The sequence below is a fragment of the Colossoma macropomum genome, unplaced genomic scaffold, assembly GCF_904425465.1.
Source record: "Colossoma macropomum unplaced genomic scaffold, Colossoma_macropomum, whole genome shotgun sequence".
NCBI classification, from domain to species: domain Eukaryota; kingdom Metazoa; phylum Chordata; class Actinopteri; order Characiformes; family Serrasalmidae; genus Colossoma; species Colossoma macropomum.
This window is the reverse complement of record NW_023494800.1, coordinates 167,501-189,996: the sequence shown is the minus strand read 5'-3', so window position 1 is coordinate 189,996 and position 22,496 is coordinate 167,501. Positions and strand designations below refer to the sequence as shown.

The following is a 22,496-nucleotide window of genomic DNA, read 5'->3' as shown; positions in this document are numbered from 1 at the left end:
CACTGCTGTAATGTAGAGGTGTGTGTCACATGGCCGAGCTCACTGTCATGGGACTTTTATTGTGGAAAAACAGACTTTGAGCGCTTTTACTGAATCACTCTGAGAGTTCAGAGCCAATTCTGATTTTAAGGGCCTAAAAACTGTTAAATTAAAGTAGCTTTTGTTAATCTGTGCTTTTCTGTCTGATCATCCGTTATTAATGTGTACATTTCCTAAAAGAAGAGTCAGTATTGATCCTCTCAGCACTGCCGGCTTCAAACAGCTGAAAAACACTGCTGAGCTGGTTTGAGTTTAATATGAGACCAAATATTCACTAAAGGGTTTAAATCTGGACACTGACCAGCCAGAACCCAGCAGTAACAACTTATATTTTGGGTTTGGCACATGTTTTTGCCCAGGATTGTGTTTACGTGACAATTTATCGTCAGCTAAGATTTGAGGATCGTGACCAGTGGAATCACTGCAGTCGGGTTAATGTTTGTAATTTTGTTGATTCTCTTTCTTATTTTTATTATCAGAAGTAAATTATGACTGATTTGGTACATAAACACACAAACATTATAAGTGAATCCCAAAGGGTTAAAAAATCAATAGAAATATCAGATATTGGCTCTTTAGATGACACAGATTCTCACTGTATCTCCATTTTTTCCATTTTTATTTTCCTACGTCAGTCTGAGTTCAGCAGCTGCTCTTTACACTGTGTTAAAATGTTATGATGAACAGACCAATAGAAATGCTTTGAATTTGTTGGAATAAAATCTCCTTTTTTTACTTGTGTGTTTATGTTTTTGCCCTTTCCTGTAAGTTTGCCATGTAGGAGACTCACTGCTTTTCTGGACAACAACAAAAATTCCTCATACGCTGCAAATACAGCTGAGTTTCTACTCACCATTAATAATAATACAGAAGAGCTTCACTCAAAACAAAGAACCTTCATCATATCACACAGTGTTACAGAGCATTCTGCTGAAACTGAGTCTGAAACAGTGAAGTTTTCAGATCTGAGATATTTACAGTGAGTCTGTTCTGATCTGTTTAAACTCAAGACATTAATAGAGACAGTAATTAACTAAATATATACTAAATCATAATTTATAGGGTGCTTTATATTATGAGTCTGTCACAAATCCTAAATTTACACTTCTGAAAAAATACTTTTATTTTTTTCATGTTTTTAAAGAATCTTTTTGATTTTTTTTAAAGCGAAGTTGGACGTTTTAGATTTATTATGAGTTTCGTTTTTTTAAATTAAAGACTGTCTCAGATTCTTCACTGCAGAAACACAGAGCTTTAGCCACGCCCCTGCATTTTAGAGCAGGGAGTGAGGCTGCATCCCTGTCCCTCATGGCTACATGGTGAGCAGTTAGATCCCATTGTTTTGAAGTAAATGTGTCCCAAAGTCTGAAAATCAGTGTGGAACATTAAGAATCGTCATATTTTCTGCAGTTCAGCACTTTTTAGTGTTTTAATGTAAAATATGATGATTTTCTGTGTGAACAGCTGTTCAAAGCTGTGTTTGCTGGTCATGAACTGCTGAGTTTCTGAGCTCAAGATGAGCTAAAATTGTCACTACTGAAACAGTCACTACTGAAACAGTCACTACTGAGACAGTCACTACTGGAACAGTCACCACTGAAACAGACACTACTGAGACAGTCAGTACTGGAACAGTCACTACTGAAACAGACACTACTGAAACAGACACTACTGAAACAGTCACTACTGAAACAGACACTACTGAGACAGTCACTACTGGAACAGTCACTACTGAAACAGTCACTACTGAAACGGTTGCTACTGAAACAGTCACTACTGAAAGTCACTACTGAAACAGTCACTACTGAAACAGACACCACTGAAACGGTCACTACTGAAACGGTCGCTACTGAAACAGTCGCTACTGAAAGTCACTACTGAAACAGACACTACTGAAACAGTCACTACTGAAATACAGACACTACTGAAACAGTCACTACTGAAACAGACACTACTGAAAGTCACTACTGAAACAGACACTACTGAGACAGTCACTACTGAAACAGTCACTACTGAAACAGACACTACTGAAACATTCACTGCTGATGTATTTGGTATGGTTTGGTAGAATTATGATGGTTTTGGAATGTTTAATCATTAGTTTTAATAAAATAATCATAATTGAGGTTTAGAGTCACTCAGAGCAAACTCTCTCTATCTCTCTGATCTCTCTCTCTCTCTCTCTCTCTCTCTCTATATATATATATATATATATATATCTGTTCTCTCGCTCTCTCTCTCTCTCAGCGTGGGGCGAGTGTGAGACAGGGTGGAGGCCGTATCAGGACCGCTGTTATTTCTTCTCCAGCAGCACTAAGACGTGGCACGACGCTCTGGCCGACTGTCAGAGTAAACACAGCAACCTGATGAGCATCAGTGACATTCACGAGAGGGTGAGACCACCAGGGCTCTCTGACCTCCATTTCACAGCAGTCATAAAACACTGTTTCAGCTGTTTCATTTGAATTTTAATGATTTTGGTTCAATTAGATTTTTAAAAATATTTAAAATAAAAGTTGTATTATATTTTAACAATATCTGACGAGTCAGTTTCCAGTCAGCTGGCAGGACGGACACCAGGAGGCCAGCATGAAGGGGATAAAGTGGCAATTGGGTCAAAAATCGAATTCACAGACCAACACATGCCCCCTCAAGACCCCCTTAACTCCCCCAGACCGACACATGCCCCCTCAAGACCCCCTTAACTCCCCCAGACCGACACATGCCCCCTCAAGACCCCCTTAACTCCCCCAGACCGACACATGCCCCCTCAAGACCCCCTTAACCCCCCCCAGACCCATACATGCCCCCTCAAGCAACCCTCCAGTCCCACAAGACCCACACATACCCCCTCAAGCACCCCTCATGACACAGAAGACCCACACATGCCCCCTCAAGACCCCCTTAACCTCCCAGACCCACACATGCCCCCTCCAGCACCCCAGACACATGACCCCCCCCAAGACCCTTTTAACCGCCCTAGACCCACACATGCCCCCTTACAGCCTCCTTTCCCCCCAGACTCACACATGCCCCCTCAAGACCTTAACAGTTTTTAATAAGGCACAATACAGGGCAGCCAATCAGAACAGAGTAGAAATGAATTACTGCTGTTTTTAAGTCATACAAACATCAAAACTGAAGCTGGAATCGAATACAGCAGAAAACATAATGAACGACTGCAGCTCTTCAGCTCTGCTCTCTCCTGACGGTTCTCTGCAGCTGTGGGTCAGGACACAGATCGGCTCCACCATCTACTGGATCGGCCTGAATGACATCGTGTCTGAGGGGAACTGGGAGTGGAGCGACGGGAGTGTTTACTACCCCTACCTGGCGTGAGTAGCACCGACAGCACCACCTTACATGATCAGCAGTGAGTGGGTCACTGCAAAAACACTATCAGAGCGAGTAAAAACGTCTTAGATCTACTCAACGTATCTCATATTTCTCATGATGAGACTGATATAAGAATATTACAAGATTATTGAACGTATTTCTACACATTTCTACGTGTTTTAAGTTATTTTATCTGGTGAAAGGGTTTTATTCCATCGGCAGATCAGTTTACGTGTTTCGTGAAATAATGAAGATTATTTTACTTGTTTCAAAAAATAAAACTCTTTCACCACATACAATTATATAAAAAAGTAAAATTGTGTAGAAATAAGTTAAATAATCTCTTAATATTCTTACAGCATTTTATTATGAGAAATCTGAAAATGAAAAATCTTTTCACTATGTCAGTATGTACTGTTTGTGCAGTGTGAGCGGTCGGGCAGTGATGTTAATGTGAACTGTTTCCAGGTACTGGAGGGAAGGACAGCCGGACAACTATAACGATAACGAGGACTGCGGTCAGGTGGACGGGAACAGTAACGGCCAGTGGAACGACGAGCACTGTACAGCCCTGCGGCCGTACATCTGCAAACGGGACAACCGTGAGGCTCCGCTCACTAACTCTTCACACTTAACTCTTCACACTTAACTCTTCACACTTAACTCTTCACACTTAACTCTACACTTAACTCTTCACATTTAACTCTTCACACTTAACTCTTCACACTTAACTCTTCACACTTAACTCTACACTTAACTCTTCACATTTAACTCTCACACTAACTCTTCACACTTAACTCTTCACATAACTCTATACTACTCTCACACTTAACTCTTCACCTAACTCTCACCTAACTCTTCACACTTAACCCTTCACACTTAAGTCTTTACACTTAACTCTTCACACTTAACTCTTCACACTTAATTCTTTACACTTAACTCTTTACACTTAACTCTTTACACAACTCTTCACACTTAACTCTTCACACTTAAGTCTTTACACTTAACTCTTCACACTTAACTCTTTACGCTTAACACTTTAACACACAAAAAGCCATTAACAAAAACTAGAGAAAATGTACTGAAAATAAGATGTGAACTGAATCATATTAAGCAAAAATATTTGCCAATACAGTAAGCAAAATCCTCACATCAACAAAATTATTAAAATTACTAAAATATTCAAATATTCAAACTTTTACATTTCATACTCAAATTCAGTCTCAGATTACAGCAACGTCTTACTAGTGTTAGATATTTCAGTTGAAGTGAAGAGCTGGATATCATTAGTGCTTATTTCAAGAAAAAAATTGCTTAATATGAGCGTTTATGTTCAACATATATTTTCTAGTTTTTGTACTTTTTGGGAGGTCAAATCACTGACGTGAGACAATCTAATATAAGTAAAAGTATAAGGCTAAGTAAAAAATTATTTGATAGCTTAATAATAAGGTTTATTTGTTCTTAAAATAAAGAAAATCTTACACTCAGTGCTTTGAAAAACATGTAATATTATAAGAAACAAAAGGTTTGTTGTTTTGATAAATCGTTTTACTCACTAAGATTCTGTTTTTTTCTCGCTTGTTTTATTTTGACTTTGAGCTGCACCAAAGTCTGATCTGCCAATAAATTGATAGTTATTTGATGGATGTTTATTATACATACAAACATATATACTATGATTAGAATTATATAAATTATTTGTTGTTACAAGTACAGAGTAGATGTATCTCAATGCATTCTTATGAAAACTACCTCCATCATGTTTCTCCTGAAAAACAGTGAAACACTTTTTAAAGAGCTTGTTGTAAACAGTGCTAACAGGGTTAACACTGGATCACAGTTAACAGTTCATTTCATTAATTGCAAGCTAGACTATATGCCCCCTTTAACATGGCAGGATTAGGCTGATCATACACTCTCAAAAAGATGGTACTTCAAGGGTTCTTTAGCAAAGGGAACAGTTCTATTTAGAACCACAATTTCTGTAGAGAACCATTAAACGGTTCTTTGCATTGTGAAATGGCTCAGATTGATGGAGAATGTGTTATAAATGGTCCTATATAGCACCAAAAAGGGTTCTGCTATTGTTACAAGTTGACATCATAACAATAGGAGAACCTTTACTGGCGCTATATTCAACTCTTTATAGAACTCCTGGTTGTATATAGAACCACTCCCTTTACTAAAGAGCCCTTGAAGAACCCTCTTTGTAAGAGTGCAGGGACTGACTGTGCTGGTCTGTGTGAGCAGCGAACCCCACCATCCTGTGCGACACGGCGAACGGCTGGGAGCAGTACGGCTCTAACTGCTATAAGCTGAACTCTCACCTGACGAAGAGCTGGATCGCCGCCCGCACCGACTGTGTGAGGGACGGAGCGGATTTGGTGTCCATCGAGTCGGCGGAGGAGGAGCAGTACATCACCAGCCGCCTGGACCCGTCCCGCTTCGACCTGTGGATCGGCTACTCCACCCTGGTGAGGGTCCCGCTGCTTTCATACCCTGCAAAAATGTTCCTACAGCGCCGATAAAGAGCTCCTGACTTAGAAAAGTGGTTTTTACAAAAGCTCCACATTCCATTCATAAAATTAGAACGATTGTTTTTTACTGAGATTCATATTTAAAAACTATTACTATGTTTATAAACACACCAAAAAGGGTTCTATTGTTACAGGCTTGACATCGTAACAATAGCAGAGCCCTTTTTGGTGCTAAATAGAACCCTTTTCAAAAATCATCTACCATCTGCAATCTGAAGAACACTTTCACAATGTAAAGAACCCTTTAATCATGCAAAGGGTTCTTTGAGTGTTCATGGTGCTATATAGAGCCTTTTTTTTTTTTACTAAAGAACCCATGAAGAGCCTTATGTACTTATATGTATATAGCACAGCACATATGGGGCATTATTGCCTATGTATTAGCTACTTATACTTTAATACTATATATATATATATATATATATATATATATATATATATATACATATAACTGCTGTTGGAACCAAATGTCGTATCTCTTTATTTTCTTGATTTTTTTACATGATTTGAAATCACCAGCTGCCCTTTATATAAATACCCTCCACTCTTCCTCTCCACTCTGCAGGAGTATTTACACACAGAGCCCATAATCCCGCACACTGACCATCAATATGACCAGTTTTTCTTCTCACTCTGTTTGGAGAACCTGAGTGATGTGTGAAGTTTCTCTAACTGAAGCTCCTCCTTTAACAGAAATGCACAACGTTGTCCTGTGAAGTCCTGCCAAACAGCACCACCTTCACCTGGTCAGACGCCTCCACCTCCTCCTACACAAACTGGCCCAGTGGACAGCCTGACCTCACGTAATAGAAAACAACATAAAACAACAACAACAACAGTATAATGATCATCAACAATAACAACAGCAGCAAATATGAACACTACTACTAATAATGACATTAATAAATACAGTTTGAATAGTAGCTGGCCACTTTTTTAGAAACACCCAGCTTGTGCTTCCGCTAACTGGCCACTTTATTAGAAACACCCAGTTTGTGCTTCCGCTAACTGGCCACTTTATTAGAAACACCCACCTTGTGCTTCCACTAACTGGCCACTTTATAAGAAACACCCACCTTGTGCTTCTGCTAACTGGCCACTTTATTAGAAACACCCACCTTGTGCTTCCACTAACTGGCCACTTTATAAGAAACACCCACCTTGTGCTTCTGCTAACTGGCCACTTCATTAGAAACACCCACCTTGTGTTTCCGCTAATTGGCCACTTCATTAGAAATCATGCTGGACTGGTGCTGAACAGTTCTATATGATTAATTCCCATCTTTCTTGCTATATTAGATCAGGAACTGTGAGAGGATCAGTTCAGTCCTGAAGCCTTTAATGGTCTTGTGTTTGACAGAGATAAGCAGAGTGGTGTGTGCACTGCTGTGATCAAGGATGCAGGAGAGGATTATGGGAAATGGAGGACCCATGTGTGTCGCTACGAACGGCCCTACATATGCAAGAGGGCTCTGAACAGTAAGAATCAATGCAGTCCAGTTACACAGCTGAACACACAATCCATTATAAAATACACATTATTATGAAGCTCCAACTGGAATAAATCGCAGCGCAAGTTTATTTGTGTACCTTTCATACAGGCTAACACTGCTGCTCTGTTATGACTGTGTGAAAGTGAGTCTGTTATTAAACTCCATCACTGTTAAAATCCAACAGCAGCTCCCCAAACTTCAGCCTGAACCTGACAAATGCCTCTAAACTCCTTCACTGGACCAAGCCTGCTGGTCTGTGTGGGGCGTTTGGTGAGGTCAGTCTTATGAGGTCAGTTCAGGGAGCAGCAGTGTTAGCTAGCAGCTTTTCTGTCCTCAGTGTGAGAAATGAGGAACAGTCACTCTTCACTCCAAACTCTTGGGAAACTGGGCGAGTTTTCAGATTTACAGATCTGCTGCAGCTCACTGTAAAGTTTTTCAGAGGAATCCGGGCAGAGTTACAGTTTCTAGGCTATGAAGGACCAACTGGGTGAACCAGTCTGCTACAGCGCCACCCTGAGGCAGAGCAGTGCTGCAGCTCTAGTTAGTTAAGAACACCAGAGACAGAAGCTGATTGTGGGAGAAGCAGAGAAACAATCAGCTTCACTGAATCTGGATTTGAGTGTCTGTTTTTTCCTGAACAAACAGCAGAACGTCATAGCTTTATTTTTAGGGAGACATTCAGAAGGTTAATTCGGGGGTCCCAGACACCCACGACCCCCTGTATTTTGCACTTTATTGCCCACTACAGGATGATGCATGATATCAGAGCTCTATCAGCAGGACTGCACTGCTCTAAATGTCCACTGCACTGGTGACTAAGCTGTGAAGACTGATTTCAGTATGTCTGATGCTTCTTTAATGTGTCCCTCTGTAGCTATTTGTCCTCTGGGGTGGCTGAGCTTCGGTGGAAGCTGCTATTTGGTGGTCAGTAACAGCCACCTGCTGACCAGCTGGCACCAGGCCCTGACCAGATGCACCGATATGGGTGCCAACCTGGTGACCATCAAAAGGTGGGTGTAGCCGTCAGCAGATGAGTGAATGTTATGACTGTATTACAGACTTTAATTCACTGATCAGTAACTTCATAAACAAGAGTGTTGTTGAATCTCTGAAACGGTAACGTTACAGGAGAAGAACAAACATTCTAAACTTAATAAAACAGGATTTTATTACAGGTAATTTGGGATCATCTCTATTGGTTCATTCATGATGGCACAATCTGATTGGTTGAGAAGTGTTCTATCTGCTTTTTTTCACAACAGAATAACTAAAATCATTCCGCTGAGCCACAGCTGCGTTCATCTAACCAAAGTGCATTTCCACCGTGACGTTCAGGTCCATCTGAGACAGGGGTCTTTAATTAAAACTCAGTAAGGTCCAGTTAGAGAAAATTTCCTCAAGCAAAGATCCGGAACATCATAATGTCTAACCTGCATCATGATTCAGTGCCATATACTGTTTACTGAAGTAGCCTAGTAGGTATATCAACATCTTATACAGTCAACAACTGAATATCAAACCAAATAAAGTACAGTTCAGTAACATTTCAACAACATTTATTACCAGTTTCTCTTTTTAGATCACGCCATGTGAAATAACTTCCCTCTGACTCACTTTCTTCTCCGACCGCTGTGTCTCGCCTCGTCCCTCCCCTGTGTGGCGTCACTCACTCGAGTCTCAGTGCTCATCGTAATGCACAGATCTGATTGGCTGAGTAGTGTCATGTGTGATATGTACAACGCATGCGATTGGTCGCTAAAGCAGCACTATAAAGGCTAGAAAAGTTACGCAGATTAAAATAGGACCACCCCATCAAAATTATTCTCCATAGTTTATCAGTTATAGGTCCAGGTCTGCATAGGACAGCATCTGGGTCCGGACTCAGACTGCAGTCCGCCTATTAGTGACCTCTGATCTGAGAGATACTGAAAAAGCTGAGCTGAACCTGATATTGTGACTCTATCAGTGACAGTGCAGTAAAGTTGGTTTTGTATTGGACATTTGCTGGACATTCAACTTTCTCTCGTGAATTTCTCATCGAATGAATGTCCAAAATGATCAAACCTACATTTTCTCCCTGCTGAAAGACTTAAAACAAACTACAACCAAATATATTTCACAAATATCCTTTGTTCAAGTATCAGTATTTGAGTTCTGCTCAAAATGAGCTAAAATTGTCACCGAAACAGTCACCACTGAAACAGTCACCACTGAAACAGTCACCACTGAAACAGTCACCACTGAAACACTTGGTAAAGTTTGGGTAGAGTTATGACTGTTTTGGGAGAGAGAAAATGGAATGTTGAGTCATTGGTTGTAATAAAATAAACGTAATTAAAGTATAGAGTCGCTCAAAGTGACAGGATTTTAGTCTAAAGTCTAAGATCAGATTATTTGCTCTACATTGTTCTTTATTTCGCTGAGTCGTTGTATTAAAGCATTAAAGCTCTGAAGGTCGTGTGTTGTGGTGAATAACATCACGTCTCTGATGATCTACACACCTTCAGCTCGTACCTGCGGCCCAATCACAGCCCTGATGTTATTCATGATGCTATTGCCTGAATGCTCAATATGCTTCTTGTCTTGTTTTGGGTTTGTTGTTCTAGTGAGGATGAGCAATACTTCATCAACGCTCAGCTCCCTGACCTCCACCAGGTGGACATACCTGATGTGTGGATTGGAGTTTCAGGTATCAGAGCTTTGTCTATTTTCTTAGCAGAACCGTGATTTTTATTTTTCAGTTTGGACCATAAATTTCAGAACATAGTCAAAAAAATGAGATAAAACGTTAATGCTCCATAATAACACTAACACCCCTATGGGGCTGCTAATAGTGTGTTAGCACTAAGATGATGATGATGCACATAAACACTACTCATTCTAGAAACTTGAACATGTGAAGCTTGTAAAAGTCATTCCATGTGTTTTATCTGAATCTTGTAACAGTCATTATCTTATACCTGAGCTTGTATGTATCAGTGTTACAGTGACTCTTCCAGTAAAGAGTCCTGCACAGAGCTGCCACCACTGTTTTACATTCCTAATAACTAACTGAACCTGCTTAGACTATGACTCATATTCACAGTGACTTATCTAGAACTTCTAGAAGGACTACAGTGACTTTCTTCTTATGAAATGAGTGTCATAAAGTGTGGTTGGTTAATTTCTCTGTCACTTCCTAATTATGTTGGTAGTTAATCTAATGTGTGAGGCCTTCAGTCCAGCTCCTGAAGTCCTAACCAACGAGAGAGCAGCTTAGCTGTATCTACCTGGATACCACAGAGAAAACAATCCTGATTGGATAATTTTACATTTTACTTCCATACTTGCAGAGTTTAAATACAACAAACATGGTGATTCTATTAAATAAAAATTTTCTGACAGAATTTTTTAGGTCCTATTATATATATATTTATATATATTATATTATATATATATATATATATATATTTAGGCCGCCTCTGAAGCTCCTGTGTGATGGAGGAAGAGCAAAGGGAGGCATATTTAGCAGTTTAACCCTAAAAAAATAAGTAAAAAAGCTTGTTTTTATTGTTGGATTTGTGTCTCACACATGGAATGATTTTTCTATCGATTTGCTATTAGCAGTAGACTCACGCTGCTCTTTCTGAACTAACCATAAACCACTAAAAACAAGTCAGGTCCTCCTTCACTATAAGAGTCCTTCTAGAAAATAAACCCAGAAGATAACATTGGGGTACATTTCCAAAAATAACATGGACCCCATTTTCTGAGCTCACTTTGCTGTGTTTACACCAGAGTTCAGTGCTGATGCCTTTTTAAGCCTAGACTTCAATTAAAAATCACACTATATTGAAAGAGCAGTCTGTTTCTAGAAAACCACAAATTCAGCAACAACGTCAAATTAAAAATTAGAATACGACTCTCAGACACAGATTTTTGTTACCTCAACTTAAAGTGAAGTTGCTGATGGAACAAAACTGAAACTGAACTTTTGTTTGGATCAAAGTGTATGTGGCCTGTGATGAGTGGTCAGGGTGGTGATGTGTGTGTCGATGTGCCTCAGCTTGTCATTGTGTGTGTTGTGGTCAGATAAGGACCAGGATGGCACCTTTAAATGGGTGGATAAGACCGACATTCAGTTCTCCAACTGGAACTCTGGCTTCCCAAAAAACACAGACACATACTGGGACTGTGGACAGATCTACACCGGTACGAGAACCAGCTTCACTGTGGACCAAAACACACGCCTGGACCTGCAATAAAAGTCCTCAATCTCTCACACTTTAGAATTATTAGTAATTACTGAATCATTTATAGTAGACACTGAATATTTTATCAATAGTTTCTGAATAATTCATAGTGCATACTGAGCTATTCATAATAAATATGAAATATTTCATAGTAAATGCTAAATTAAGTGAAGTAGGTACTGAATAATTTATTGTAGTTACTGAATATTTAATATTAAATGGTGGAAAATGCTACATAATGAATTGTAATATTTACTGAATAATGTAAAAACTCTTGTTTGATGTTTTTGCACTGATGGTGTTTTGCACAGGAAACTACGCTGGAAAGTGGGAGACGACCAACTGCTTCAAGAACCTGGCCTACATCTGTAAGATGGTCGGGGGTCAGAATGTTAAGCCCACCGCTGCACCAGGTGAGCAGACCCCCCAGTGGAGAGACTTTAATTAAAGCCTTATTCTTAAAGCAGGAAATCAAGTTAAATTACAACTGTGATTTCTAATCAAACATGATTAAACGTTTCTGTTACAATTCGGAGCTCACTGTGCATTTCTGATAAGATTATTAACTAACATTAAAAAAGAACGCATGATGTTTTATTGAGGCTATTCATGTTTTAATACTATGACTGAGTAATTAAAGTGAATTTGTCTCTGTTCAGACTCTCACTGTGATGAAGGCTACCTGCTGTACGGCGATTACTGCTACCACTTTGAGTCTGAAACGGTCAAAAAGTGGCAGGACGCTGAAAGCTACTGTGTGACTCAGGGTGGACACCTGGTCAGCATCCACAACGAAGAGACGGTCAGCTTCCTAACAGGTTAGGTGATGATTATGTGTGATTATAGACTGACTGTATCACAGTGACAAAGTTCTGCACACAGATTAAAGAGGGGAGTCCACCCATTTTTCTAAATTCCCCCATAATTCAGTGTGTGAGGTGTAAACAGAGAGATTCAGAGTGGTTTGGTGTGAAATGGTTCAGATGTCTTTACAGTGGTGGTGATAGGAACCAGGGGTCGCCATGACTACAACACAAATATAGACATTTTATTTACTATCCAGAACCACCAGTGAACCTACACGAGTCTTCTGAGTCTATATGGAATGTTGATGATGGAAAATAGTGGAAAATCTGAAATAATAAGTTTTCTTTGGGGACTATTTTGCCTCACAGCGCCCTGCATGTATCCCTCCACCATGAATGGAGTTTAAGTTCTCTAAACTATCATAAAACAGTGTCTCAGTCATCAGGCAGTGAATTCATAACCATTTCATGTAGGAACTTTCTGTGAGGGAGCTTTTAGAGGTGGACGTCTGGTTCCTATCACCACCACTGTGAACAGTTCTGACTTGGTAAGTTTCTCTAGAATGGAACGTTTCACACCAAACCTCTCTGAACCTCTCTGTTTATACCTCAACCATTTAATCATGGAAAATTGGTGGAGTTCCCCTCTAAGCCAAATGTAAACAGCTGTGATCTGTAACACTGTTTCTGAAGCGTGTGTGTTTCCTCAGCTCACATGTCCAGGTCCTCCTGGGTGGGTCTGAATGACATTGAAACAGAGGGAACCTTTAAGTGGACAGACGGAACGTCTGCTGTACGTACCGCTCTCTAAGTGTCTCTATAAACTATGAAATTTTCCAAATCATGTTTGACTTTCACTGATATTTTTCAACTCAAAAGTTGATCATGAATTAGCTCAGTGCTAATGCTAAAGCTCTGGGTGTGTTTATCTTCAGCTTCATGTTGATCAGAATGTCTTCTTTAGGATTATTACAGTTCACTAAAACTCTAGCAGTGAGACAATGAGCCCGAAAACTGTAATACAGATGAACACAATCAGTGTTAGTTATTATCTGTGTTCAGTTGAGTGTAATGAAGGTTCCAGATGGAACTAAACGTTCTTCTGTGATCTGCACTGTACTTTACATTAACCATGTACGTCTGCAGTCAGACTCTCACACACAATGTATTTCACATAAACAAGATATCAGATCATAACTGCATTTTCACAGAGTATCAATACCCACAACACTCGCTTCTGTCCTGTTAAAGGATCATTTGATCAGATTTAAAATGAAGATACTGGAACACAAATTAATTTCTAAAAGTATCAGACAGTGAAGAGCATCAGACAGGATTCTGGATGTTTTCATACATTTTCAGATGGATTTGATAAAAATATTTACATACATTTATTTTTGTCTATGTGTAATATTTCCACATACATTTTAAAATAAATGTATGTTAAAATATATCTGGTTAATATGGCAAAATATTCTGAAATACATTTTAGTGTTTGGAATGTATTTCAGCTTTGACTGCAGTGAATTTGAAATGTATATCAAATATATAAAAATACATGTACATATTTATTTTTCCATATTGGCTGCTTTAGTGCTGCATTAAAATGTGTGTATAAGTTCCAAAGTGATGTCATAAATCATTTATTCTCTGACAGTTTGATCATGTTTGGTGATAATTGTGGTGTATTTTATTCGTGTGGAGATTTTCTGCGTATTTAACTCAAAAACATTTAATGCATTACTTTCGTCGTTTTTCTGGTTTTCAGTTTACTTACAGATTTATGAATATAAATATAAGAATATTATTTATTTTTATGTATATACACCTGCATATAAAAATATTCGTATAATTCGTATAATTCCATGCATTTCTAATATATATTTCTTTATTTTTGTTTGTGCCGTGTATTTAATCGGCTGTCTGTTGTGTCCAGGACTTTTTGCCGTGGGAGACCGGTCAGCCGGACAACTGGCAGGGGGACGAGGACTGTGTGCACATCCGGGGGACGGAGCACCATGACACGGGAAAACTGAACGATCTTCCCTGCAGCTCCACGTACCCCTTCATCTGCCAGAAAGGTGGGACACCAGCCCTCTCTGACCCACAGCTGACCTGCGGTCAGACTGAAGAGCTTCTGCTGCCGTTAACTGGGCAAAAGATCTGATGGGCGACTGTTTCTGAGATGAAGCCTCTGCAAGTGATTTACATACATGTAAAGATATTCATACTGAACTGATGTTGTTCTGTTCTCTGTAGCTAAAGGACAGGGTCCTCCACCAGTTCCTCCAACATCTGGACCAGGTAAGAACCCCCCTCCCCCACACACCCCCCCAACTCATCAAATACACATTGAACTGAGTTTTGCAACAACCACAACAATCAATAGATTTTAGTTTGGTTTTATTTGGATATTCTACACAATTAATTGCAATTATACCCTCCCCACCTCCCCCTCTCTCCCAACCTCCCCCTCTCTCCCCCTCCCCCTCTCTCTCAGGCTGGAATGAGAAGTGTGGTTCGTGGGTTGCGGACCCCTTTAACGACTTCTGTTACCTCTTTAACTATCTGTCGCTGCGTAAGTGGGCGGAGGCCCGAGCGGACTGTGTGAATCAGGGTGGAGATCTGCTGAGCATCACAGAGCCGTTCGAGCAGGGCTTCATCCAGGGTAACACACACCTCCCCTCACTTACACACACTCACAGCTCCAGAGTAAAGGTTCTGTAGGTTCTGTAGGTTCTGTAGTTGAGCTGTGCATTTGGGGAATGATTATGATTGCATCATTTTGGGTGATTTGTTCTCTGGCAGTTCTTCACTGGGTTATTCTACTAAGGACTCTTACTGTAGAGGGCGGGGCTGGGAACCCCCTGGTGGGACGAGTGAGTGAGCGGAGAGAGAGAGAGAGAGAGAGAGATTTCATATTGTGTTCTGTGTAGTTACTGAATATTGACTCACACAGGAGTTATTTTGGTGATGCAGAGTTTAATGTGGTCTGTAAACATTGTTAAAATTTCAAAACATTCACTTTCCAGAACGAGCAGTCATGAAAACTAAACTCCACTAACAGCCTGTTTTTAATTAACTGTTTTTGTGATGTCACAAAACCCAACGCATTTACATATCTCCACCTATTTAGCCTGGAGCAGATTAGCCCCGCCCACTCGCACTTAAGTTATAAGGAGTGTTTTAGCTCTGACGGCACAGCCAATCACAACAGAGCTCATTTACATATCTCAGTCTTAAAGGCACAGTAACAGAAACAGTTGAACTGTAAGGGATAAAGAGAAGGTGGAAAATGATTATGGAGAAATGAATTATGACTGTTTTTGGTACATAAATAAATGCACTAAAAAGTAGAGTATGGGCTCTTTAAGTCCAGTTTAATCTTTGAAATTAATGAAGATCAGAGATCAGGTTAAGGAAATATTAGACATAGTTAATAGTTAATTTATATCTAGCTTTTAGAAAGTAAATAATGTGCTATTGTGTATAAAAGTAATTAGTCTCAGGTCAGAAAAATGCTTTGATCTTGAGTAAAATGATGAGCAGCTGTTTAGTCTGTTGAGCTCCGTCTGATCTCAAGTGTTTATTTGATTGGTTTGCAGCTCAAATCCAGTCGATCCCCACCGGCGTGTCTCTGTGGATGGGAGGCCATGACTCGGTCACTGAGGGCGGCTGGGAGTGGACAGATAGATCACCCTTCCGCTTCATCAACTGGGCTTCAGGTGAGAGAGAGAGAGAGAGAGAGAGAGAGAGAGAGAGAGAGAGAGACAGAGAGAGAGTAGAAGATGCAAAGTCAGAAAATGTAAAGTGGGCTGAGAGAAATTAAATTAAATATTAAATAAATATTATTTTTTGTTGAAACATCAACTATATACTTCCACTAACCGGCCACTTTATCAGAAACACCCAACTTGTACTTGCACTAACCGGCCACTTTATTAGAAACACCCACCTTGTACTTCCACTAACCAGCCACTTTATTAGAAACACCCACCTTGTACTTCCACTAACCAGCCACTTTATTAGAAACACCCACCTTGTGCTTCCACTAACTGGCCACTTTATTAGAAACACCCACCTTGTACTTCCACTAACCGGCCACTTTATTAGAAACACCCACCTTGTACTTCCACTAACCGGCCACTTTATTAGAAACACCCACCTTGTGCTTTCACTAACCGGCCACTTTATTAGAAACACCCACCTTGTACTTCCACTAACCGGCCACTTTATTAGAAACACCCACCTTGTTCTCCCCTAACTGGCTCTTTGATCCTCACTCTTTTCTGCTGCTGTGTTTCAGGTAATCCTGATGATTATTACGGTGAAGACTGTCTCACCATTTACATCAACAACGGCTACTGGAACGACGACAACTGTGACTATGATCGGGGCTACATCTGCAAACGCCGAGGTACGGCTGTCCATCTGATTCAGTCTCACATTCACATTAACGGTACGCGTCCACTTGCATTTTTTCTTGCTGCAATCCGCCTCGCTGGATCTCTCTGCTGGACACTGGTGGACGTTTCTATGTTGTTATGGAAATGAGGGAACTGTACTGAACATATATGGAAAAAAACGCTCCAAAAAACGCTCTGATACACCGTTTGCTGTTGCACAGAAAGATGAAAATACAAATGTATGCTTTTTGCTTTACATTATGCAACTCAAGTGCAATTTAGTTTCATGTAGGTTTTAAGCAAGTTGCCTGTAAGTTTCAGCGTGTAAAGCTGGACTCAGTGGTTTGATCTGTATCTAAGAAAACAGACTGTAGATGTTTCACTGATACATGATCAATAACACAGTGAGGAATGTGTTTTATTACAGGAAACACTCCAGAACCTCCACCACCTCATGATGGTATGTATCACAAATAAAATGTCTGAAAGGGTCATTTATAATATCCTCAATATTTTTTATTGCAAGCTTACGCTTTACAGAGGATAAGACACATGAATATGAACATGAATTACACAGTCTGTTAACCCAGACTTTAAAGTGTTTAGTTTCAACTTAACAAACTTCTGAGAAAGACAGATTTTGTCATTTTTTGTGCCAATGCTGTTAAAACTGAAGGTGCAGCTGATTAAAGCCCAACACTGGCCTTCTTATTACATCTGAGACATTTTAGATGGTTAAAGGGAAAGTCCACCATTTTTTCTAATTCTCTCTATGATTAAACAGTTCAGATGTAAACAGAGTGGCTAAGAGCGGTTTGGTGTGAAACGCTCTGTTCTAGAGAAACTTACTGAGTCAGAGCTGTTCACAGTGGTGGTGATAGGAACCAGACGTCCACCTCTAAAAGCTCCCTCACAGAAAGTTTCTACATAAAATGGTTATGAATTCTCTGCCTGATGACTGAGACACTGTTTTATGATAGTTTAGAGAACTTAAACTCCATTCATGGTGGAGGGATACATGCAGGGCACTGTGAGGGAAAATAGTCCCCAAAGAAAACTTATTATTTCAGATTTTCCACTATTTTCCATCATCAACATTCATATAAACTCAGAAGACTCGTGTAGGTTCACTGGTGGTTCTGGATAGTAAATAATAAACTGGTGGAATTCCACTTCAAGCCGCTTTCGAGCCAACAGAGTTTTTATTTATGCTTTTAACAACAATGAGGAAAAGCAAACTGTCCCAAAACATACACCCCCCCCTCTCTCTCTCTCTGCAGGCTTTCTAACAGCGTATACGTGTGAGGGCTCCAATATGGTCCTGCACTGCCCCACCAACAGCGTCATCAACATCCAGTCTGCTTTCTTCGGCCGCAACAGTGATAAAATCTGCCCATATGAGCACGGATCTCTGGGTGAGGAGCACTGCGTCTCAACCAGTATGGTTCTGCTGAACGAGAAGATGGACATGATTGACAAAGTCTGATGACCTCATATAGTTGACCTCACTCACAAAGCAGAAATGTTTATTAGAGATGCACAGGAGTCATCATACTGACATATATTTACTTTTTAAAAAAAACATTAGACGGATGTTTAATTGACATTCAGACTGATCTGTGATGATGTGTGTATTGAACTCTGGAAGAGCAAAATGTTCAGCACTAAAATATCTGTATTTTATTCAGCTGTCACCCTTTATGCCGGTAACGTGTCTCATTAGGCCTTTATGTAGATCGTCTAGTCATTAGGTTTTTTTCAAGAGCAGTGCGATTACAGCAGTGCAGAGCAGTCACTGCTGATTCAGCCTGAGCTTCTGAACGCAGGAGGACGACGCAGTCAGTGTGCGTTTAGGAATATATTTATGTAGAATTATCATCTACTATGTATTATTCAGTGTCTGCTATGAATTATTCAATATTTACTATAAGTTATTCAGTAACCAGTATGAACTATTACACTTATTTAGAACGTACTATGAATTATTCTATCGTGACTGTGATGTCATATCTGTGCATGTTGGCTGTGTGTCTCGTCTGCAGATTCCTGCACTGTCCCAGGTATCCTAGAGAAGGTCAGGAAGGCGTGTGACAACCGTGGCTTCTGTTTCGTCTTCGCCTACACGGAGACGGACCCCTGCCCCACCGTCTCTAAGTACATGGAGGTGGTCTACAGCTGTGAGCAGGACGGTACGTTGAGGTTTAGACAGGCAGCCTGAACTTCTGAGATGTTAACGTCTCCTGTGTGTTTGTGTGTCTCTGCAGTGTGTGTTTGTGTGTCTCTGCAGTGTGTGTGATGTTAACGTCTCCTGTGTGTGTTTGTGTGTCTCTGCAGTGTGTGTGATGTTAACGTCTCCTGTGTGTGTTTGTGTGTCTCTGCAGTGTGTGTAAGGGGTCTCGGGGTGGAGGACAGGAACATCACAGACTCCATGATCTCTGCCTCCTCCTCCATCAGCGGACAAGAGCCCACCAGAGCTCGTCTCAATGGAGATTCCTGCTGGATGCCCGCCAGCCCAGGTCAGTCTCTCACCTTTAAGCCATCGTTTGGCTATGAGAAACTCAGACTGTGTGGAGGTGTTCAGCATCTCTGATACTCTTGATTATGTGGTTTCTGAATCACTGTTTCAGAGGGCTAAAGAACATTAGCATAGCTAAAACTGTAGCGGCGGCTTTATTAAAGCCTGAATTTTGTCTGTATGTTTGTCCATTTTCATATATTGTCCACCTTGTAGTTATTCTTTAAGTGTTTTCTTCTCTGTTTGATCTCAGTTTTACTGAACATTTCTTATTAGATGACTTACAATCAAATTATTGGTAACGGTTATTAGTGAAGCTCAGCTGAGTCTCAGCACTGTCAGGGTGGGATTAGGATTATATTCTGATCTGAGGTCAAAGTCAGGGTTAGAATGAGTGACCTTGGTTATTGGTTTGTTAACCCAAACAGAATTTAGTAAATGAACGTTCTGATTGGTTTGAAGTGAAAACATTTCGTATAGTTATACCTCACATTAACATATAGGACCCTCACAGGACCACCACAGAGCAGGCACTATCCACCACCCAAATAGTACCTGCTCTGTGGGGGTCCATGGGGGTCCTGACCACTGAAGAACAGGGTAAAAGGGGACTAACAAAGTATCAGAGAAACAGATGGACTACAGTCTGTAACTGTAGAACTACAAAGTGCACCTATATAGTAAGTGGAGCTGATAAAATGGACAATGAGCATAGAAACAAGGAGGCGGTTTTAATGAAGAGTTCAGTGGGTGTATTTTGGAAAAATTAAACTGTAAAAATGTTCAAACCTCAATTTGAAACATACCTTCAGATTTGTGCTCAAACATATGGACAGATGTAAATTTTAAATGTTGACATTAACAGTTTAATACTTATTTAGTTGAATATAATTTAATGGCAGGTTAAGCTTCTGTTAAACTCCCCCAGTGGAGTTACTCAGTGTCGTCATTCCGTCGTCTGTTCTTGTGTATCAGCCAGTAACTCGTGGATCCAAGTGAGCCTTCCTGAGTCCAAGAAGATCACAGGAGTGGTGATCCAGGGCTGCCCCACTGCTGACCACTGGGTGACCAAGTTTAAAGTCCAGACCAGTTTGGACGGCGTCTCGTGGACAGATTACACCGCTGAAGGAAAGGTATATATGACTACAGGCAACTCAGGCTCTTTGTGACTTTAAACACCTTTAACTCCTTATTATTCAGTTATTAATCTTAGAATATATTATTCAGTAACTACTGTAATTTATTCTGCTATGAATTATTCAGAAACTGCATCTAAAGTATAGTGTAAATCTAAAGGTGTGCAGTGAGAGTGAGGAACTGAAGTGTGGACACATACAGACTCAGAGTTTGGTGATTAATAAAATCACTAGACTAACAATTAAACATTCACATTAGATTTGGATGATATTGACAATTTAATTTTCAAAAATATTACTGTATCACAGCATCAGATGATGTTTAAATTTGCATTAATAAAGCTGGAGCTCATTCTTCCTGAGTGCTGCTCTGTATTAAAATAATATCTTAAAAACTAACACAGCTTGATCTGATTTACAGAAACTAAACTTACTATTCTTTTCATTTTTGTGGATTATAAACAAGCAAAACAATATGAAGATCCCAGTAAATAACTTTACAGTTAACTATCTAAATAGAATTTAAAGTAAACTGTAACTATAGCAATTTTATGGGCATTATATCAATGATAAAATGCTCATTATCTATCAAATATATCACTAAAAATATTGCTAAAACTGAAAAGCAATGCATGATATCACCTAGCACTAAAAGAATCACTATAATGGTGACTGTAGAACGTTTTGTGTTTTTTTAGATAGCAAAAACCAGTGTGTGTGTGTTTGTGTGTGTGTGTGTGTGTGTGATGTAGGTGGAGGAGTTCCTGGGCTCAGTGGACAGAGGGACTCCTGAGACTCAGCTGCTGGGGACGCCCGTGTCCGTCAAACACATCCGGATCCTTCCACTGGAGTGGTTCAATGAGGCCGGCCTGCGCTTCGAAATCCTGGGCTGCGAGCCGGACTGTACGCTCTCGCGCCTCCCTTATAAAAAAAAAAAAGAAATATTGTTATATAAATCAATGTTTTTAGCAAAATAAAACCAATTTGGTTTCAGATAAATACATAACATTGATTTACTATGTGAGTCTTTCAAAATGGACAGTAGTGTATGTACAGAATATATTGTAATATATTTTCATAGCATGACTGTTTTGGTTCCACAGCCGCTGAACACTGACGTTCTCTTTGTTTGTGTTCCTCAGATGCCATTACGTGCAGTCAAACCCCCAGTCTGGACCACTCTGTAGATAAAATGACGTATGTGTTCTCTACGTTTTCCCCAAAACTTTTCCACTGAACTCATATTTCATACTCCATTTACTGCACCATTCTTCAGTGTGCTCTTTTGTCATTTTGTAAAACTCATCATCATCATAAATATAACAAATTATATGCTCACTGGCCACTTTATAAGAAACACCCACTTTGTGCTTCCACTATCTGGCCACTTTATCAGAAACACCCACCTTGTACTTCCACTAACTGGCCACTTTATCAGAAACACCCACCTTGTACTTCCACTAACTGGCCACTTTATCAGAAACACCTACCTTGTACTTCCACTAACTGACCACTTTATTGGAAACACCCAACTTGTTCTTTCACCTGCAGGGTGGAGCTGTGAGGTAGGTGTTTCTGATAAAGTGGCCGGAGAGTGTAGAGTTGATGTTTATTGTTCGTGCCTGTTTATTTCAGAGTCCACTGTCCTGCTGGTTGTGTGTCTGAGTCCTACAGCGTGTACGGAACCCTGACCTACCGCGGCGTGAGTACAGATCACATCATACAGCGCGTTACACATATATAACCTTTCATATTCAATTATATATTTCATATTTCATTTAATCAGTATCAGAACCCTCAGGCTTTCTAGACGAGCTGCTGAACGCTTCGTTTTGTTGGCTCCCTACCAAAATGACTGCATAAATTAGGGCGGGCTTCATGTAAATGATATGTAAATGAGGTGCTGGTAGGTGGAGCTTGACTTCATGCACTAAAGCTGATTGCGCTCAAATCTCTGCTCGTTTCTGCGTCACACAACAGTTTAATGAATCAG

General features: G+C 40.1%; 1 protein-coding gene across 1 annotated transcript in view; it reads left to right on the top strand.

Moving 5' to 3' along the window:
- LOC118820470 (macrophage mannose receptor 1) overlaps positions 1-22,496 on the top strand; it is a 43,119-nt gene that overhangs the window by 631 nt on the left and 19,992 nt on the right. The window contains exons 2-26 of the mRNA XM_036588828.1: positions 2,287-2,432; positions 3,262-3,374; positions 3,844-3,977; positions 5,629-5,852; positions 6,609-6,718; positions 7,276-7,394; positions 8,283-8,418; positions 10,015-10,097; positions 11,480-11,599; positions 11,952-12,053; positions 12,300-12,458; positions 13,157-13,239; positions 14,383-14,527; positions 14,706-14,750; positions 14,947-15,114; positions 16,052-16,171; positions 16,753-16,863; positions 17,280-17,312; positions 18,133-18,267; positions 18,895-19,041; positions 19,234-19,368; positions 20,343-20,500; positions 21,256-21,406; positions 21,646-21,700; positions 22,139-22,205. Coding sequence (XP_036444721.1) covers positions 2,287-2,432; positions 3,262-3,374; positions 3,844-3,977; positions 5,629-5,852; positions 6,609-6,718; positions 7,276-7,394; positions 8,283-8,418; positions 10,015-10,097; positions 11,480-11,599; positions 11,952-12,053; positions 12,300-12,458; positions 13,157-13,239; positions 14,383-14,527; positions 14,706-14,750; positions 14,947-15,114; positions 16,052-16,171; positions 16,753-16,863; positions 17,280-17,312; positions 18,133-18,267; positions 18,895-19,041; positions 19,234-19,368; positions 20,343-20,500; positions 21,256-21,406; positions 21,646-21,700; positions 22,139-22,205 — 2,999 coding nt within the window. The remainder of the gene's footprint in view (positions 1-2,286; positions 2,433-3,261; positions 3,375-3,843; positions 3,978-5,628; positions 5,853-6,608; positions 6,719-7,275; positions 7,395-8,282; positions 8,419-10,014; positions 10,098-11,479; positions 11,600-11,951; positions 12,054-12,299; positions 12,459-13,156; positions 13,240-14,382; positions 14,528-14,705; positions 14,751-14,946; positions 15,115-16,051; positions 16,172-16,752; positions 16,864-17,279; positions 17,313-18,132; positions 18,268-18,894; positions 19,042-19,233; positions 19,369-20,342; positions 20,501-21,255; positions 21,407-21,645; positions 21,701-22,138; positions 22,206-22,496) is intronic.